We start from the raw sequence: 16535 nt of genomic DNA, 5'->3' as shown, positions 1-16535 counted from the left end.
GAGCCAATCCTTAGAAAAGAACATCATGCTTGGAAAGGTGGAGGGCCAGCAGAGAAGACTCTTACTGAGATGGATTGACACCATGACTGTAATGGCAGGTTCAAGTGTGCCAGAGATGATGAGGATGGCACAGGATAGGGCAGGGTACAGATCCATTGTTCATAGTGTCACTGTGAGTCATGGTCACCTCAAGGGCACTTAACAACAATTAATCCATATGTACACTAGCTTTGAAACCTGCCCTATCCTGAGCCAATCTCATTGTCTCCAACAGACCTAATTCATTTTCTCCAGTCACCAAGTCCATCCATCTCATCCTGGGTCTTCCTCTCCTGCACTGTCCCTCGACCCTTCTAAGCATAATATTCCTCTCTTAGGACTGCTCCCTCCTGGCCATGTGCCTCAAAATCCTTGCCTCCAGGGAGCACCCTGGTTTCACCCTCTCCAGGACAGACCTATTTGTTGTCCTGGCAGTCCTGTATAGCTTTCTCTTAACTAATTACAAAGAAGATCACACACTGAGTTTCTGATGGATATGAATTTTGGGAAAAGACACTGTTCAACTCTGTACAGTCACTAAGCATGATCTGAATTCTTCAAAGTCCTGGCAGGAAGCAAACAGCATACTCAGAAAGGGCTCAGCTGGATGGGGTTTGATGGAGAAACTGTTGACAGAGGGATATTAAAGCACCAGGACACAGAAACTTCAGGAAGCCATTACCACTCCCAGATCCAAAAGTGCAAGAAGAGGAGATGGTGCCCCCAGAAGCCAGTGAGGCCTGGAACTGTGAGAGAAGGGCCTCCTCCCAGGAAAACAGAGCCACAGGCACAATGCAGAGAGGAAAGGACAAGTATGTGCAATGAGCCCCTGCCTCTCTCCCCTCCCTCATCCTGTTTCTGTCAGCCCTCCTCCATTGGTCCAGTGGGGAGCCACAGAGATTCCAAGTGAGGCATTCTGAAGGAATCCTCCCAAGTCAAGAAAGAGAATTTAAGAGGCTAGGGAGAAGGTAGGAGGAAACAAGCATGTGGCTTTTCCATTTATCTGTTCTAGTTGTGAGGTGGTTCAGTGGTAGAATTCCCACCTTACATGCAGTAAACCTGGGTTCGATTCCTGGCCAGTGCCCCTTATGTGCAGCCACCATTTTCAGTGGCAGTTTCATGTTGTCTCATCTCAGCAGGCTTCACCAGAGCTCTGAGATCAAGATGAGCTAGGCAAAAAAGGTCTAGTGGCCTAATTCAAAAAACTCATCAGTGAAAAGCCCGGATCAAAATAATCCTATCATCAAGCGACCATGGAGATAGCACGGAAGTGGACTGGGTTTTGTCTGACGATGCATGGATCTAGTATCAGCTTCGCAACAGCCAACCACAGTGTCACATTCATCATGAACATTGATTCTTGAGTTATCGGCTGACTACATTTTGGTAGGCTAGATGCATCCTGTAATCTGATTGGCTCAAACATAACCAGAGATGGCTGATCACACATATTCGTGCTGCAGAATCGGTCTTTGCAATGCAGTTGTGTCTTATGAGTTTGATTGTTCCCAGCTTAAGATATTCTGTCTGTGAAATTGCACCATACCCAGTGTCCTTCCCCTTAAAAAATGTTGAAAACATGTATTTCTTTCATCCAAGTGAGCAATGAGTGAAACTTAAGTACTGTGTTGGGCTTGAGCATTGCATTCTTGCTTCATGTGATCAGGCAGGAGGCCCAGAGTCAGTAAGATCCTGGAACAAGCCACGTTATGAGCTGGGGGTGATTGTTCTTGTGGTCATTAGTTCCTGTTAAGTTGTTTATCTTTGATGTCATTCCACAGCCCCTCTGGCCTTCGGTATTGAATGTTACATATGTATTCTTGAGATGATCTTTCCCCCCGCCTCCTTTTCTTCTCATGTTGTGTACCGTCTAATCGGATCTGACTGACACAGGAGAAGATTGCCCCTCCTTCTCCAACAGAGCATCTGGTGGATTTGAACCGCATGCCTTCGCTATTGCAGGGCAGCTTCTTGCCACTAGGCCACGAGAGCTTCCTTGAGATGATCTTTAACTCCACATGAGATATTTCAAGATTATGCTTTGACTTGCATGGGTTTGCTTTCATTTTCTTCAGGTTCAACTTGAACTTGCATATGAGCAATTGATAGTCTCTTTCCCAGTCAGGCCCTGATCTTGTTCTGATTTATGATGTGGAGCTTCTCTGCTGTCTCCACACTTCCAAGATGTAGTTGCCTTGGTCCTGTGTATTTCATCTGGGGAGGTTCACACATAACTGTTTTAAGTTGCTGGGGAAAGGTGTTTCCAATAAATAGATTGTTGGTCTTGCAAGATTCTATCATAGGATATCTGAATCAGTTTCTAGCACCAAGCCCTCTCTGTTTTTCCATCTACTGGTACTTCTCTGTTTATGACTTTCAGATTCCAATTAACCGTTATTATCAAGGCACCTGATTGCATGCTTGATCATTTTCAGGCTGCAGAGGCTGGTAAATATCTTCAGTTTCCTCATCTCTGACATTGATGTTTGGTGCATAAATTTGAATAGTCCTATTAACTAGGATATTAACTATGAATGTTAATCCTCGCATTGGCAGCGTTACACTTCAGAAAGATCTGGACCTTTCTTTTTTTACAATGTATGTGGTATCATTCAATTTTACATTCCCAGCACAGTAAACTCTCTGATTATCCAATTCAAAATGGCCAATATCAGTCCATTTCAGCCCACTAATCTTCAAGTGCTCCATTTCATTTTTACAACTTCCAATTTTCCTGATTCATGTTTTATACATTCCACGTTCCGATTATTAAGGGATATTCACAGCTCTTTCTCCTCATTTTGAATATTTCCCAACTTGAAGGTTTGTCTTCTAACACTTTATCAGACAATGTTCTGATGCTATTTATAAGGTTATAAGGTTTTACTGGCTATTTTTTAAGAAGCAGATCACTCCAAGATCTTTCGTCCTCATCTATCTTCCTATGGAAGCTCAGATGAAACCTGTCTGCTATGGTGACTGTGCTGGTTTTTTAAAGATCCATGGCTTTGCTTCCAGCATCATAGCAGTATGAATACCATCACAGTGCAGCAAACTGAAGACAAGTTGTGGAGGGAGTTTGGCGACTACTGGGATACCAGTTTTCTCATATACCAGTGTTAATCAGTAGATCACTGTGCTGAGGAGGACCTTGAGGTTGTACATCAGCAGTGCTGTGATTGATTAGTAATGTCTGTCATGGGTACTAATTGATGATGTCTGCCTTGTGCTGATGCAAGTGCGAAACTGCCATTTTGGAACTAGGTTGCTTTTTAGTGGAACATCACATGCCTTTTTGTTTTGTTTTGTTTTGTTTTGTTTTGTTACTTGAAAAATACATTATGTGCTTTCATGGGTCAGTGGTAGAATTCTTGCCTTCCAGATTCAGTGTGGGCAATACACCTCACATGCAGCCCTCACCCAACCGTCATTGGAAGCCTGCATGTTGCTTTGATGCAGAATAGGTGTCGATGAGGCTTCCAGACTAAGATGGACTAGGAAAAAAGTCCTGGTGATCTACTTCTAAAAACCAGCCAGTGAGTTGTGGCCATGTGAATCACAACTGAACACTGTCTGATAAAGAGGCAGTTGTGGGGATGGCACGAGACCAGTCCTCATCTCATTCTGCTAAGCACCATCTCCTTCCAGGGAACAGGAACCGACTCAATTGTAGATAACAACACTGTGTGCCTTTCTTCTCCTGCATCCTGTCTGAGGTGGGGTCCCACTGAGGGAGTCCCATCTTGGAGAACATCTGCCTGGCTCCACCCCAACCCCCCAGACCAACTGACCAAGGAAAATTTTAGTCTTTTCTTTCCCATAGGCCACCACCCACGTGTACGTGACCATTGTGGATGAGAACGACAACGCACCTGTGTTTCAGCAGCCCCACTACGAGGTGCTGCTGGATGAGGGCCCGGACACAATCAATGCCAGTCTCATCACTGTCCAGGCTCTGGACCTAGATGAGGGGCCCAATGGCACAGTGACCTACGCCATTGTCTCAGGCAACATCATCAACACCTTCCATATCCACAGACGCACGGTTAGCACCTGGCTGTGGGTCCAGAAGGAGGGTCAGGAACTGGTGGAGAGCCCAGTGATGTCATGAGGGGTGGGGAGAGGAGATGGAGTCTGGGGGAGAGAGAGAGATTGCCAGTGCTGGGAGAATGAAAATCCCAGGTGAAGGGATCTGGTGAAGAGGGCACAAGACTTCAACACCATGGCTGGAGGTTAGTTCTGAGCTCCTGCGGTGGCCAGAGGGTACCCTGTGAAGAAGCTGCTTCCCAGGGGGCTCAGATCTCCCATTCATCAAACCATCCTCCTCTCCTCTCTGTTCCTTCCTAGGGCGTCATCCGTGCTGTAAAGGAGTTGGACTATGAGATCAGCCATGGCCGTTATACCCTGACCGTCACCGCCACAGACCAGTGCCCCATCTTGTCGCACCGCCTCACCTCTACCACCACCGTGAGTGGACGGGGACACACCCCAGCTTGAGGATGATGACAGGACAGCACCCAGAAATTTCCAAAGCAAGAGGAAGAGCTAAATATTTGAGTGTCCTTAGAAAGGCCTAAATCCTAGAGCCCTGTCCCGGTCTCAGCAACTCAGACTTGCTGTGTGACTTTGAGGAAGTCATTGAACCTCTCTGTGCAGCTACATCAGGCAGATCATGGCATTTGCCTTCCTCCTCTTCATGAGGAGAGTGTGAACTCAAACCAGCAGAGACTCAGATGCCCACTCCTGCACCTCCTGGTGGAGGGGCCCTGTTATTGTTACTGTTATTGTTGTTGTTGTTGTGTGTCTTAGAGTCAGAACAGGCTTATAGCTAACCCTCCAGTGACTTTCTGGACCATAAATCGCACGAGAAGAGATTGCCTATTTTTATTGCGCAGAACAGCTGGTAGATTCAAACCACATACCTTTGCATTGGCAGCGCATTTCCTCATCACTAAGCCACCAGAGCTTTGGTAATAATAATTCATCCACATACACAGCTTAAAAGGCCCTTCCACTTCCAAACTCCCTTAAGATCCTTGTTTCAGTCTCTCAAGGCTGATATATTCCTATATGGGGGCCAGTTTGCAGATGAGGAGACTGAGATCCAGTGAAGAGCTAGGCTGGCACCAGGCTGACCAAGACACAGTCCATGGCTAAGCTTGTCCATCACCTCAGGTGCTTGTGAATGTGAACGACATCAATGACAATGTGCCTACCTTCCCCCGGGACTACGAGGGGCCATTTGACGTCACTGAGGGCCAGCCGGGACCCAGAGTGTGGACCTTCCTGGCCCATGACCGGGACTCCGGCCCCAATGGCCAGGTGGAGTACAGTATTGTGGCTGGAGACCCTCTGGGTGAGTTGGACCTGGAAGGGCTGGTGGGCCTGGGTGGACAGAATGTAGGGGTCCTTTCCTCTACTTATCAAGAACAGGGTGGTTTCAAAGGAGATCTCAAGGCATGGCCCACCTTATACGCTCTCTCCTTCATCAGCCACAGGATGAGGAAAGTAGCATTCTGACCTTTTCACAGGGATGTGGGGACAACACTGTGAAATATGGGGGACAGGGGTTTGTAGTCCCACCGATGGTCACTGACCTCACTGATTTCTGACAGAAATCAAAGCTTCTCCTCAAAACACGAGGGTGGAGGCCAGCAAGCATCCTGGCCACTTGTGAGCCACACAGCCCAGAGGTGGTTTAGCCACACACCACTGGGTGAGGTGACATGTTTAAGGTCAGGTCACCTTCCCACCGCTGCAGCCAGAGCATGGAAGGGCTCCCATCACAGGGAGATGTCTTTTGTGGCTGGACTGTTCCAGGTGCAAGGAGATGTGTAACCAGTGAACAAATGGGAAGCAGGCCAAGCTCACTCTCCTCTCCTTCCAAGCCTGGCCCTCTCAGGACCGCTGTGTCTCTGCTGGTCAGGCCCACCCCGTGTGTCTCTTCCTTACATCCTCATCTTTCCTGACACTCCCAGCTCCTTCAGTTCCCTGGTCCCCCTTCTGGCATCCCATGATGACACTAAGAGCAGCCTTGAGTCCAGCACCTATGGGGTGGACAGGCTTTGTCATTACCAGCACAGCCCTGCCCATGGCAACCCTTCATTAGCCCCATTTGCCAGATGAGAACATTAAGGCTCCGTAATGTGCCAAGCGCACACAAAAGTGGCATTAGGATGCAGACCTGATATGAATGAATCCAAAGCCCAAGCTTTTAGCAACCTATTTCCAGAAGATGTGGAAGAAGTCAGGGGCTCAGGGAAAGTTGGGGAATAAAAGAATTTAGCCTGCCACTCCCCACAAGTTGGCTATGAACAAATCTAGCCCAGTCCTCCCCTCCCTCGGGCCCCTCTCCTCTGAGCATCCAGCACCTCATCCCTGTCTTTAAGAAGGGGTGGGGTCTCCCTGACTTTGGAGAGCAGCAAGAGATAATTGGTATGCATTTGACCAGGGATAAGTCAGGTCTGGGAAATCCCTAAAAAAGGGAATCCCCAGATCTTGGAGACCTTGGAATGCCAAGCTCAGGAAATCCTGCTTCCAGCAGCTTCCGTGCCTCAAGGCAAGGCCAGGCCTGTGGACTAAGGGCAGGCTGAGAGCGGAAGCGCAGGGGGAGGCCACTGGGGGAGGCCCAGCCAAGTGGGACTTGGTGGATTGTGATTGTCAGTCACAGAGGTAGGAGGCAAGACAGGCATGGTGAGGGATGTGAAGAGGCCAGCAGAGAAAAGGTGGGGCACTTGGGCCTCTGTCCATGCCCTGTCTGTGCTGTGTGCCCTAGGATAAGTCAGCACCCTACCTTAGCCTCCTATACCATTTCTCAAAGTAATTTCCTCCAAGGTTCTAGGGCAACCTCACTTCTTAAAGCTCTCCCTACACCAGTGCTCACCCTCCCTCCCTTTTTTCCTTGCCTAGTGCACACCCCCAAAACTCCCACTCCAGTGGGCTCCTACTTGCTCCCCTGGCTCCTTTCCTCTCAGCCCACCTCTGCTTTTTCCCACCCTCCTTCTGTACCTTTCCACCCCATCAGCTCTAAGTGATGTGATCTGGAAAAGGATGCAGTGAGCCGAGACTCAGAGCCCTGGGTTCAGATCCTGTACTGTCAAGTACTTGCTGAGGGAGCTGGGATGAGTCATCCCCTTTCTCTGGACCCAGTTTCACTTTCCAGAGGATTTTATTCGCGATCCCCTCCAATGCAGAGCCTGAGAGCCCAACATTCGTGGGTACCTAGCTACCCAGTAAGGCCAAGACGAGGCCTGAGCCCAAGGGCGACCTGAGGAGTCAGAGACAGAAAGTCAGGGACCCTCATGGCCTGGGAGAACCCTGTGTGCACCCCACCTGTGACTCAATGCCTGGGATGAGTGAAGAGTGGGGGCTTTCCTGCCCCAGCTCCTCATTCCTTCAGGTTCTGTCCTGTCCCAATGTCTCCATTCACCATTAGCAAGACATCCCTTGGTTCTGTCCTTCCTTCTCCAATATCCCTCTTCCTGCTTTCCCACCCACCTTCTGCTTTCCCTTCCTTCTTTAACAAGATATGATGTCCAGGAGGATCACACATTTGAAAAGTTCTTGAGACCTTCACTAACCGATTTCTAATCAATGGTGGTAATAAAGTGGGTGTTATCGCTGTTAGAAGCCTCACATGACAGAGTAGAACTTCCCTATCGCTTTTCTAGTTTCTAGTTTGTAAGCTTTACAGGAGCAGATCATTAGGTCTTTCCTCCAAGGAGCTGAGGGTTGATTTGAACCTCTAACCTTTCGATTGCTTAGCAGAGGAGTTCTTAGAAAGAAAGCCCCTTAGAAAGAAAGGACTTGGATTGAAAGGGAAAAGAAGGTTGGCAACATGGTGACCAGGTGTGCGTCAGTGGAGCTGTGCTCCCTCGGATTGCCAATGACTGGCTTTTCAGAGATAAGCTGCCAGGACTTTTTTTCCAAGGTAACCTTCAGTGGACTCAAATCACTAACCTTTTGACTAGTAGGAAATACGTAATTCTTTGTGCCACACAAGGACATTGGAAAGAAAGCCCCCACTTTTTTCAGTTTAGCTCCCTTAACCAGGTCAGTCCCTAGGCTGCCCGCTGAACAGATGGAAGAAGTGGCCTATTCTAAAATTGGGGGACCAGGCTTTGGGAGGATCTGGCTAATCACAGACACAACAGGGGCATGAGCGGACAGTGCTCACCTGTACCCCCAGGAGTCACCTGTTCCCCTCACCTCTGCACTTTGCAGCCCTCAGATCCACATGAGCTTCTGAGCTGGGGGAGTAAGCTTTGCTAGAGGAAGCAGGAGAGGCCAGAGCTCAGGGCTGCTGACTCTGGCCTCTCCGGGGCACCCCCAGGGGAGTTTCTCATCTCTCCCGTGGAAGGGGTGCTGCGGGTCCGGAAGGACGTGGAGCTGGACCGGGAGACCATCGCCTTCTACAACCTGACCATCTGTGCCCGAGACAGGGGCGTGCCCCCACTCAGCTCCACAGTGAGTCTCGAGACCCCCTTCCACTGGCTTCACTCCACATTCCAGTGAGACACCCCTGTGAACCAGATCATGTCTTTCCCCACCAAGATCTCCCAGTTTTCTCAGGACTCGCAATGTGGATACTACTAGTCAGAGCCAGACATGCTCCTCAGCCCTCCTCCAACCCCGCCACTCTTCTGTACCCAGCCCTCCCCCACCACAGCCACACCCCTGCACACAGCCCTTCCCCACCATGGCCACGCCCCTGCACCCAGCCCTCCTCTCCCCTGGCCATGCCCCTGCACCCAGCCCTCCTCTCCCCTGGCCATGCCCCTGCACCCAGCCCTCCCCCACCACGGCCACGCCCCTGCACGCAGCCCTCCCCCACCACGGCCATGCCCCTGCACACAGCCCTCCCCCACCACAGCCACGCCCCTGCACACAGCCCTCCCCCACCATGGCCACACCCCTATGTCAAGCCCTCCCCCAGTTGTGGGCATGCCCCTGTGCACAGCCCCAGCCATCCTTAACCTTCCCTCTGCCAGACCTCTTCATCCTACTTAGCATCCTCTTTTGCCTTTTTTATTATCCTTTTTCATCTCCACCGATTCCACCTTCTTTTCCCCAATCTCCACCCCTTGCTGTCTTCTCTATCCTGTCCATCACCCCCCCTCCCCTGCCTCCACACCCACAATCTATTTGTTTCTTCTCCTGTCCTATGGCCCCCTTCCTCCGTGTCCTGTCCCTGTTCACCCCCTCTTTGTCCGGCCTCCAGATGCTGGTGGGGATCCGGGTGCTGGATATCAACGACAATGACCCGGTGCTATTGAACTTACCCATGAACATCACCATCAGTGAGAACACACCTGTCTCCAGCTCTGTCGCCCACATCCTGGCCAGTGACGCTGACAGCGGCTGCAACGCCCTGCTCACCTTCAACATCACTGCTGGCAACCGAGAGAGGGCCTTCTTCATCAATGCCACGGTAGGGCCACGACTGACTCCAGAAGGCCTTCCAGCGGGTCCTGCAAAAGAGGACCCATTCTAAACGCTTAGTTTCTGCATTTGTCAGCACTCCTGCTCAGGCTCTCAGTAGCTACCCCTCCACTGGGTCTATAGGGGAGGCCTGGGTTCTCAGCTGACCATCTCTGGGGTCCACTAAGCCAGCGCTGTTTCCCCGTGAGCCCTAACGCTTGTCATGTGTAGGAGTGATACCAGTGGCGCTGGTACTCTTGGTTGGTCTGTACAAAGAAGGGCCAGGAAGTTCTCACTTGGTCTCTTGGAATGTGACCATGATGTCTACACCACATCAGACCTGATGGATGGTGGCTTCCTGAGCCCTGGCAAGACCCCTCAAATCTAAGCCAGGCTTGCCCCTCTCTAGACTGTGTCTTTGGTACTTAAGGAGGAAATTTACAACCACGCTTGGAGCTGCAGGCAGAGCAGGAACCTGAGGACAGGTCACTGCTCCGCTCACCAGCCTTCCACATGTCAGACAGGGATCGTCACCGTGAACCGGCCTCTGGACCGAGAGCGGGTCCCACAGTACAAGCTGACTGTATCCGTGAAAGACAACCCGGAGAATCCACGCATAGCCCGCAGGGTGAGGCTGGAGGTCCGGGTGGGAGCAGGGATGGGAGGGATTGGCAAACAGAGACAGACAGCTCCCTTCCAGGAGACAGCATGGCCTGAGGGATTAAATGCACAGGCGTTGGACCAGCAAGTGCTGGGTTCAAATCCCAGAATCACTTGTCACATATATGTAGCTTTGACAAGTTCATTTATTTTATCACCTACTTTCTCTTCTGCAAAATGATGAAAACATTTATCGTAATGTGGAGATGGTCAAAGGAGCCAGTGTGTTTCAAGTATCCGAGGCTATAAAATCCCCTAGATACAAAATATTCTCTTCCTCTCGCAGCACCAGGGCCCCGACACTCACCACAGCAGTGTGCAAACAAAGTAGTCTGCACACAGGGTTGTGCGTGCACTCAAAAATGCAGCCTCTATCTAGGTTCCCTCCTGTGGGTCCTTCCAGACTCACCTATGGCCTCATTTTCTGAATAAGGTGAGGGGAATAGGCCTGCCAAATACACTTCAGGATGCCATTAAACCTCAATTTCAAAGGAAAAACAAACAACTTGTTTTGTGCTGATGTATCACATTGCAAGTCTTCGTAGAACTATTCACACACATTGCAGATTTCCTTGCTAAATCTGACACGCCTCGTGGTGTGGAGAATAAACTAAAAAATAAGCCACTGCTATCAAGTACGTTCTGACTTGTAGTAACTCAGTCAGTGCTGGGTTTTCAAGGCTGCAAGTGTTTACAGGAGACTGCCTTGCTTACAGGAGACTGCCTTGCTCTCTCCCAGGGAGCAGAGCGGCTGGTGGATTCAGACTACCAACCTTTGGTTCACAGCTAATTCACTTGCTGGGTCAAATGGTATTTCTATTTCCAGCTTTTTTTGAGAAGCGCCAAACTGCCTTTCAGAGCAGTTGCACCATTTTATACTCCTACCAGCAGTGAATAAAGGTTCTAATCTTTCCCCGGGGGTGGGGGAGATAGAGATAGAGAGACAGCCTCTGAGTCCTGAAAGGGCAGCGTCTTCCGAGTGGCATTCCCCTCAAGAAATAAAGACACTGACTTTTTACTGACAGGTGGTCGGTTCTAACAGCCCCTTTGGGGACGGGGTCTCTCTGCAGCCCAGGAGGTGTGGAGCAGAGCACTGTCTGGGACTCTTGAGCCTGGCTCAGATCAGCTGAGCTGCTAACTGACAAACCACTGCTCTTCTGGGCTCACTTCCTCCATCTTTTTAGGCATGGAATCCTCCCTGCTCGGGTCCTTAGAAGCCATCTGCCACTCTTTTTCTGTGCCCCCCTCTTACTCCCTACCTCACCTTTTCCCTCTCCTGCTTCCCCCCTTCCTGGTTCCCTTCCTGCCAATCCAGTAGGAAGGAGCCTGGATTACCTTGGGAAGCAGCAGCATGGGTTGGTGGGAATTAGGAGTCTTGGGTTCTAGTCCCTTCTCAGCTGCTAAGTCACCATGTAACTTCGAGGACTCGCATCGCTCTCTGGGCCTTGGCTTCCCTGTCTCTGAACTGGAGATAGTGCCCCAGGGTCCTAAGATGGGAGCAGACTTGGTTCAGAAAGTATCAAGTCTGGCAGTGAGCGAGAGTTTGGGTGGGCTCTGACTAGGTGTCAGGCAGGTTTGAGGTGCCAAAAACAAGACCCATCCTTCTGTCTGAAGCCTTTAATTACTCAAAATGAGATATGATTCAATACATTTTACACTCATTGTCTCCCGTGAACAACAACCTCCATGAAGGAGTTAACATCCCCATTTACTGGACTGGAAGAAAAACTGGGACCCCAGACAGGAGAAATGACTGGTCCAAGGCCATCCCATGAACTTGAACCCAGGTCTCTGAACTCCTGGTTTAGACTTTTTGATGACTCACTTCAGTGCCCTCAGCTCCCCCAGCCACACCTCCCAACCACCTCCCACTAGGGTGCTTTGCTGGAACAAGGCCTTTGACTTGCACCTCATCCTGTCCCCTAGGATTTTGATTTTCTGCTGATCTTACTTTCGGATGAGAATGACAACCACCCCCTCTTTACCGAGAGCACTTATCGAGCAGAGGTGATGGAGAACTCTCCCGCTGGTAGGTGCTGGGAACTCCTGCCATTGCCAGGCACTGCGATGCCTGAGGACACACCTCCTGCCCGGTAGGGGCCCCCCTGAAGCCTGTCTGGGGAGGCAGCCTTACCATGAGGCTAAAGCACAGACCTCTGTGGATGCAGAAGGGCAGAGGAGGAGAGACTGGCCGGCTGGATGCCAGGCCTCTAAGCAGAACTTTTGGTTGGAATAGACAACTGTGACCATGAGCCCAGTATGGTCTGAGAGCTCACCCTTCAAGAGGGGCATTTGTGTGAAGACTGGCTGCAGTCAGAGCTGGGGTCAGGGGCCCCATAATGGTCAACAAAGACCATTCCCCGTACTCTCCCTTCTAAGGAACAGTCTCCTCTGTAATGTTCCATGTGCGAGGCCTATTCCTCTTCCAGCCCCCTCACTCCTTTAAGTTTAGATACTAGAGAGATGAGCTGAGATCCTTCTAGGCTCTGGCAGGGCCTCGGTGTGGCTTGATTCTCAAGCTTCACCTGTGTATACCTTCATGCAAAGGCAGTGTGTGTCCTTACCTGGTACATGAGTGAGCTTACCGGTGTGTACTGACACACAAGGGCACAGGTGCCAATACCATGCAAAACGTGCACACCTGCAAAGCAGACACGCCCATGCCCCAGCAGATCACGTGCTGTGACTCCTACCATGTGGACACACACACTGAGTCCTAGTCAGATCCACACAGGCGCCTGCGCACAAGGTGTCGTGCGCACCCCTGTAGACAGGCAGATAGACTGGACGCATGTGTGTACACCCAGGTAGGACCCGCTCACGGGAAGGGGACATCAGGGAGCCCCCAGACCCTCCCAGGAGTGGCCAGCCTCAAAGGCTGCTGGGAAGGCAGGCGTGGCTCGGGCGGGCCAGGGGCTTGCTCACGCTGTTGTGTTTTCTCCCCAGCAGGGCTTTGAGGCCGCTCCCCAGGCTTCTGCGTTCAGTCTGCCAAGGCTGCCGCAGCCCCGCCCTGGCCTCCCCCTCCCTCCCCTTCCCTCTCATCCATCCTCAGCCATAGTTCACCGGGATGGGCAGGGAGGGGGGTGGGGGGGGGCGCGGGGCCCTGCAGTGACCGCTCTCCCCTCGGCCCAGGGACCCCCATCACGGTGCTCAATGGACCCATCCTGGCCCTGGACGCTGACGAGGACATCTACGCCGTGGTAACCTACCAACTGCTGGGCACTCAGAGTGGCCTCTTTGACATTGACAACAGTACTGGTGAGTCATCCTCTCCTGTCACTACCCCTGGCTGAGTCTCCCCCTACTTGGGTGGAAGCAGCCCCACTGCAGGGGCTAGGGACACCCCTTCTCCATGCTGCATCCTGGTTCCACGTGACATACTGCTTCTCCATCCCAGAGCCCACAGCTAGCAGCCCTGGGGTCCTGTTGGGGAAATAGGCAGAGGACCCAGGAGGAGGCTAGAGATAGCAGGCAGGATGTGCTGGTCCCTCTTAGCCTAGGCAGAAAGCCCACCTAACTCCCTGCACCTCCCCTGAACAGGCTCCCACACCCTCATTAGTCAGAAACAGCCAACACAGCTCTTCTGTCCCTACATCAGCCCTGAGGCTTTCAGAGATTAGGCCACGTCAGTCTGGTCCTGGACAAAAGACTGGTTTGGCACACAATAACATGTTTCTCGGTGGAGCAGGGCAATCCTCCACCCTGGTCACTTGTCCCAGGCAGGACTCCTGAGGACAGCATAGGACACCAAGGGAGGAAAACTGTAGATGCCACATTCTGGCACATAGCATCCACACATCAAGATGCGTTGTTAGATATTTAGGGAATGCAGAACAGATCATCCGAAACGCTGGGCTGTACGAGGAGGAATGTGGCATCAGGATTGGTGGAAGAGTCATCAACAACCTGTGTTATGCAGATGACACAACCCTGCTTGCTGAAACTGAGGAGGCCCTGAAATGCTTGCTGCAGAAGTCAAGGACTGCAGCCTCCTATATGGATTGAAGCTCAACATCAAGAAAACAAAGATTCTCACCACTGGGCCAATTGGCAGCATCAGTATGGATGGTGAAGAGATTGAGATAGTTAACAGTTTTAGTTTGCCTGGCTCCACAGTCAACACTCTTGGTAACAGCAGCCAGGACATCAAGAGACAAATTGCATTGGGAAAGTCAGCTGTGAGGAACCTCTCAAGAGTACTGAAGAGCAGTGGTGTCTCTCTGGAGACTAAGGTGCGCCTGATCTGGACTATAGTCTTTGCAATTACGTGCTATGCATCAAAGTTGGACAGTGACTAGGGATGATAGAAAGAGAATTGATGCCTTTGAGCTGTGGTGCTGGAGAAGAGTGTTGAATATACCACGGACTGTTAGGAGAATAAACAGATTTGTCCTGGAGAAGGTGAAGCCTGAATGCTCCTTGGAGTCAAGGATTCTGAAGCTTCATCTGACATATTTTAGGCATGTTACAAGGAGAGACTGGTCCTTGGAGAGGGACATCATGTTTGGGAGAATAGAGGGATGGTGCAGGAGAGGAAGACCTTCGATGAGATAGATCAATTCTGTGACTCGAGTGGTGGTAATGAGTGCATTTGAGATGGCTAGGTTGGCACAGGATAGAACAGTGTTCAGGGATCTTGTACATAGGGTCGCTATGAGTTGCAAGTGACTCGATGATACATAACAACAACAACAAAGTGTCTCTTTTCTTTCGTGTCTTACTGTCACCATCCTATCTCCCCTATTGTACCTCCCTAACTGATGGCACTTTGTGACAGGCGTGGTGACGGTGAGATCAGGGGTCATCATTGACCGAGAGGCTTTCTCTCCTCCCATCCTGGAGTTACTGCTGCTGGCCGAGGACATTGGACAGCTCAATGGCACAGCTGATCTGCTGGTCACCATCCTGGATGACAATGACAACTGGCCCACATTTAGTCCAAATGCCCTCACCGTCCATCTGCTGGAGAACTGCCCACCAGGTAAGCAGGAGGACGAGTCCCAGTTAATCACCGGGCCTTTCTCCCAGGGCACCAATGGGTGGATTAAAGTCCTCAACATCATGGGGTGGCAGCCAAATGTATTAATAGTTTGTACTATCCAGGAGCCCCATCAAAGGCTGATGAAAAGTTACAATATTTAAAACCATGTCGTATGAGGTAGCCTGTGAAAGGACCATATGCAAAGTTGTGGTGTCCAAGTCTGACTTCTACCTACTTCATAAAAGAAAACTGTCCCCATCAATAATATCCAAAATACCAAAATGGCTACAAGATCAGACATGCCACCCCCACTCCATGCTCTTGAAGGTTTTTTTACCAACCATTGGATCTGATGTTTTTGCAAGATTCACAACATTTACTCAAGTTGTGGAGTTTAATAGGGAAATAGATTGCAGAGTGGAGGAGGCAAGGAATATCATACAATGCAAGTCCAGTTTTAATCCAGCATTCCCAAGCCAGATTAACAGCAAGACACAAGTCTTCAATTAGCAAAAAGCAACTTCTTAGTCAACCAATGAAAGTCTAGGTTCAGTTCAGTGGCACAAATGCAAGAAGCCTCTGGTTTCCTCAATCATCCAGCAAACTTTATCTCAGAGCAGTTGTTTGTAAACTTTTCCATCAGCCATCCAGAAAACAAAACCTTTCATTGTGGCTCTCTATCTCCAAGGTTCCTCTGGTTAATCTCAAAGCAGTGCCACCGTCTCTTTACCCTCTCTCCACCGCCATAGTCTCCACTACCATCTTTCACAGTGTGGAAAGCATTCTCTTATATTGGCCTTCCAGCTCTTGATGATTTGCAAGGCTCTATGTCCTCAGCTAAAGTAACTGGATACCATGCCCTTAACGAAGGCTAACACAATGCCCCTAATGAGGGCTGATACCCCATAACCCAATAAACATGTTGGTAAATTAAAGAATATAATATTATATAAAATTATCAATTCATCAGGGAAAATATGCTATTTAATGTGGAAAAAAGTGTTTCTGGTACAGATTCTTACCCTTTGTCAGACACTATAAAATTCAGATGCATTATAGAAAAGGTATAAAAGAGTTATTATTGTTGTTAAGTGTGGTTAAGTCAACTACAACTCATATCAACCATAGTGTTGCTATGTACAATAGCACTGAATCTTACTCTATCCTCAGCCAGTCTTACTCTCTCGACACACTTACCTTCATTACTCCAGTTATTGTGTCAATCCATCTTATCCAGCATCTTTCTTCCCTGGGTCCTCAACCCTTCCAGCCATGATATCCTTCTCCAAAGACTGGTCTATGTGGCAGCATCCCCAAAGTATGTGAAACGGAACAGCTTGGTTTCACCCTCTCCAGAACAGGCCTGTTAGTTCTTTTAGTGGCCCGTGCATGGTTCAGTACTCTTCTCCAACACCACAACTCAAAGACATTGATT

The 16535-nt window shown here is 50.1% G+C and overlaps 1 protein-coding gene across 1 annotated transcript in view; it reads left to right on the top strand.

Annotated features, from left to right (window-relative positions):
- CDH23 (cadherin-related 23) overlaps positions 1 to 16535 on the top strand; it is a 523436-nt gene that overhangs the window by 476441 nt on the left and 30460 nt on the right. Inside the window, exons 37-45 of the mRNA XM_006889037.1 lie at positions 3863 to 4084; positions 4387 to 4506; positions 5215 to 5395; positions 8372 to 8505; positions 9260 to 9469; positions 9980 to 10087; positions 12046 to 12148; positions 13252 to 13377; positions 14897 to 15100. Coding sequence (XP_006889099.1) covers positions 3863 to 4084; positions 4387 to 4506; positions 5215 to 5395; positions 8372 to 8505; positions 9260 to 9469; positions 9980 to 10087; positions 12046 to 12148; positions 13252 to 13377; positions 14897 to 15100 — 1408 coding nt within the window. The remainder of the gene's footprint in view (positions 1 to 3862; positions 4085 to 4386; positions 4507 to 5214; positions 5396 to 8371; positions 8506 to 9259; positions 9470 to 9979; positions 10088 to 12045; positions 12149 to 13251; positions 13378 to 14896; positions 15101 to 16535) is intronic.

Source organism: Elephantulus edwardii, unplaced genomic scaffold, assembly GCF_000299155.1.
Source record: "Elephantulus edwardii isolate Elephantulus edwardi_28Jun2011 unplaced genomic scaffold, EleEdw1.0 scaffold00074, whole genome shotgun sequence".
Classification (NCBI taxonomy): domain Eukaryota; kingdom Metazoa; phylum Chordata; class Mammalia; order Macroscelidea; family Macroscelididae; genus Elephantulus; species Elephantulus edwardii.
Note: the sequence above shows the minus strand (reverse complement) of the source record. Positions and strands in the feature narration are given on the sequence as shown.